The sequence below is a fragment of the Cryptomeria japonica genome, chromosome 6 (assembly GCF_030272615.1).
Source record: "Cryptomeria japonica chromosome 6, Sugi_1.0, whole genome shotgun sequence".
Taxonomy (NCBI): domain Eukaryota; kingdom Viridiplantae; phylum Streptophyta; class Pinopsida; order Cupressales; family Cupressaceae; genus Cryptomeria; species Cryptomeria japonica.
In genome coordinates this window covers 675,245,964-675,248,734 of record NC_081410.1, presented here as the reverse complement: position 1 = coordinate 675,248,734, position 2,771 = coordinate 675,245,964, and the positions used below count along the sequence as shown (strand labels likewise).

Below are 2,771 nucleotides of genomic sequence, written 5' to 3'. Positions count from 1 at the left end.
GGAAAAAGCATACCATCATTTCAAAGAATGGCACTTTTGAATTGGGATTTTTTAATCCAAATGGAACCAACAACTGGTATGTTGGCATCTGGTATGCCCACATCCCTGACAAGACCATCGTTTGGGTGGCTAACAGAGAAACTCCCATCACAAGCATGCCCGGCGTCTTGACGCTCTCTTCAACTGACTATCTCACTCTCTCTGATTTGCAAGGAAAAGACATTTGGTTGAGTAATGACACTGGTAATTTTGTTCTTTTTGGCACCCAGAACACTTCTCAGATTCTCTGGGAGAGGTTTGGAGATCCCGCAGATACATTTTAGTCCGGGAGACTGGACTGGTACTACTTTACCACTTTTCCAGCGGCTCCATCTTATTCCATTTTGAAGGAGGAATTCGTGGTGTTTTCTCCCACAAGAATGTACTACACATAAATTAATTATCCTCCTAGAAACTTCTGTCTTCCAGAAAGTTCCTCCACCGACTGACTTCTAGAACCTTCTTTCACCTGCCCACCATTATTGCTGCATCTAGCTCTAATCTACAGTTTCCAGAGCATTTAATATGTAATGGTCTATAAATTTAATGTATTCGAAACACAATCTAGAGCCCATTTATGGGTTTCTCCTCTGTCTCCTGCGTCTCTTCTCCTCTGTATTTCTGTGTTTGTTTCTCCTCTGTATTTCTGCTGTTTTTTATCACATATAAGCTTGGAGCAAGACTAGTACGATGATGGTGAGAGAAGTTCTCAACAGAAACGGTGAGATATCAGTCTACTATTGGACTAATGATAATAGCTGGAGCCCGATTTGGTTTCAACCTGAATCAAGCTGTGGCGTGTATGGTGTATGCGGGGCGTACGGAGTATATTTCACCCGAGAAAACATTCAGTCACGCAGATGTATGGAAGGCTTCCACCCAAGAAACGCTGCTGCCTGGAGTTCTCAGGAATGGTGGTCAAGCGGTTGTGTTCGGCGTACTCCATTAAACTGCGCCGCCATGAATAGAAGTGTTAGTGGCACCACAGATGGTTTCCTCCAAGTGATGGAGCCGACTCGACGAGGATGCAAAACTGCTTGTCTCAACAATTGCTCCTGTGCTTTCACCGATTCAAATTCTGTTGTTTGTAAATTGTGGTTTGGCGATCTTGTAAGCATGCGAGATAAGGCCACTTCTTCTGACGGCCAGCCATTGTTCATTCCATTGGCTGCTTCTGTTGTGTCACATTTGTCAGCCCAAGCAGGAAGAAGCAGAAGCAGAGTAGTTGCACTCTGCATTTCAATTCCTCTGGGCGTTGCCATTTTGAGTAGTCTGTTCATTGGTGCATGCTTTATTCAGCGCAGGCATCGAAGACTACTTCAGAAAGTCGAGGAGTACGACGCACCAACATCGCTTAGAACATTCACCTACAAAGAGCTCAAAATTGCGACCAACAATTTCGCCCATAAGTTGGGAACGGAAGCATTTGGCTGTGTCTTTAAAGCAACTCTGCCAGACAACACACTTGTAGCCGTGAAAAGATTAGAGGATTCCGCACAAGTAGAAAAGCAATTCCTTGCGGAAATAAGCACAATCGGAAACATACATCATATGAATTTGGTGAGGCTCCGTGGATTCTGCGTGGAGGGGTCTAAAATGATGATTGTTTATGAGTACATGCAAAACGGATCTCTCAACTCTTTCATGTCCTACAAATCCAAAGAAGAAGACAAGGTGCTGGAATGGAATACACGATTTGGAATCGCTTTGGGTACTGCAATGGGGTTACTTTATCTCCACGAAGAATGCAGAGATCGCATCATCCATTCCGATATCAAGCCAGAAAATGTTCTTCTGCATGCGGACTTCTCTGCAAAAGTGGCTCATTTTGGGCTGGCAAAGCTTGTTGGCAAAGAGTTCAGCAGAGTGCTGACGACAACAAGAGGAACGAGAGGATATTTGCCTCCCGAGTGGCTGACCCTGCTCGAAATAATCTCAGGCCGACGAAATAGTGATTTGAGCGTGCAGGATTCTCAGCGCTACTTTCCGACTTGGGCAGCAGTTCAAATTCGGAAGGGAAACACAATCAGCATTGTGGATGAAAGGATTGCATACAAGGCGTATGTTGAAGAGGTGATAAGATCAGTTGTGATAAGCATTCTGTGTAATCCAACTATGGCTCAAGTTGTCCAGATATTGGAAGGCAAATCAGAAGGTAACGTGGAAAAATATAAGAGGTGCTTGCAAGCGCTCATCGATGATCATTGTCTTTACTATAAATTTTAGTAAGTTATCTAATTATTAATGTTTTCAAGGAACTAGCTATTATAAAATCATGCACAATCATTGTTTAATTATAACTATTTATTATGTATGATGTCTTATGGAAAATAGACTTGTACTCACTCGTTATTGTTTCCACTGTAATCAACTATCATTATAAATATTGTACACCTTAATGTTGAGTTGTTCATAATAAAGTATGATTGTTTTAGGACATAGTATTAATGTTTCTCATCTACCCATATGTTAATCCTATGAGGATCCGATTAATACTAAGAGGGGGGGTGAATCAGTATTAAGACCAATTCTAACTTTAACTCAAAATCAAACTTATTTCAGCTTATCTCAGATCTGAAACCATTTAACAAATATCTCATCTCAACTTCTGTAATCAGATCTAATAACCTCTTTATCAAATTTGCTTAACACATTAATCAAATTATTTACTAGTACTTTCACCACCAAAGTAATCATATAAACTTGATCAATTACCAACTCATTAACCTTAT

The 2,771-nt window shown here is 41.1% G+C and overlaps 1 protein-coding gene across 1 annotated transcript; it reads left to right on the top strand.

Moving 5' to 3' along the window:
- Positions 1-732: 732 nt before the first annotated feature.
- On the top strand, positions 733-2,265 carry LOC131036414 (G-type lectin S-receptor-like serine/threonine-protein kinase At2g19130). The gene has a single exon (XM_057968298.2). The coding sequence runs from the start codon at positions 733-735 to the stop codon at positions 2,263-2,265; it is 1,533 nt and encodes a 510-aa protein (XP_057824281.2).
- The last annotated feature ends 506 nt before the right edge of the window (positions 2,266-2,771 follow it).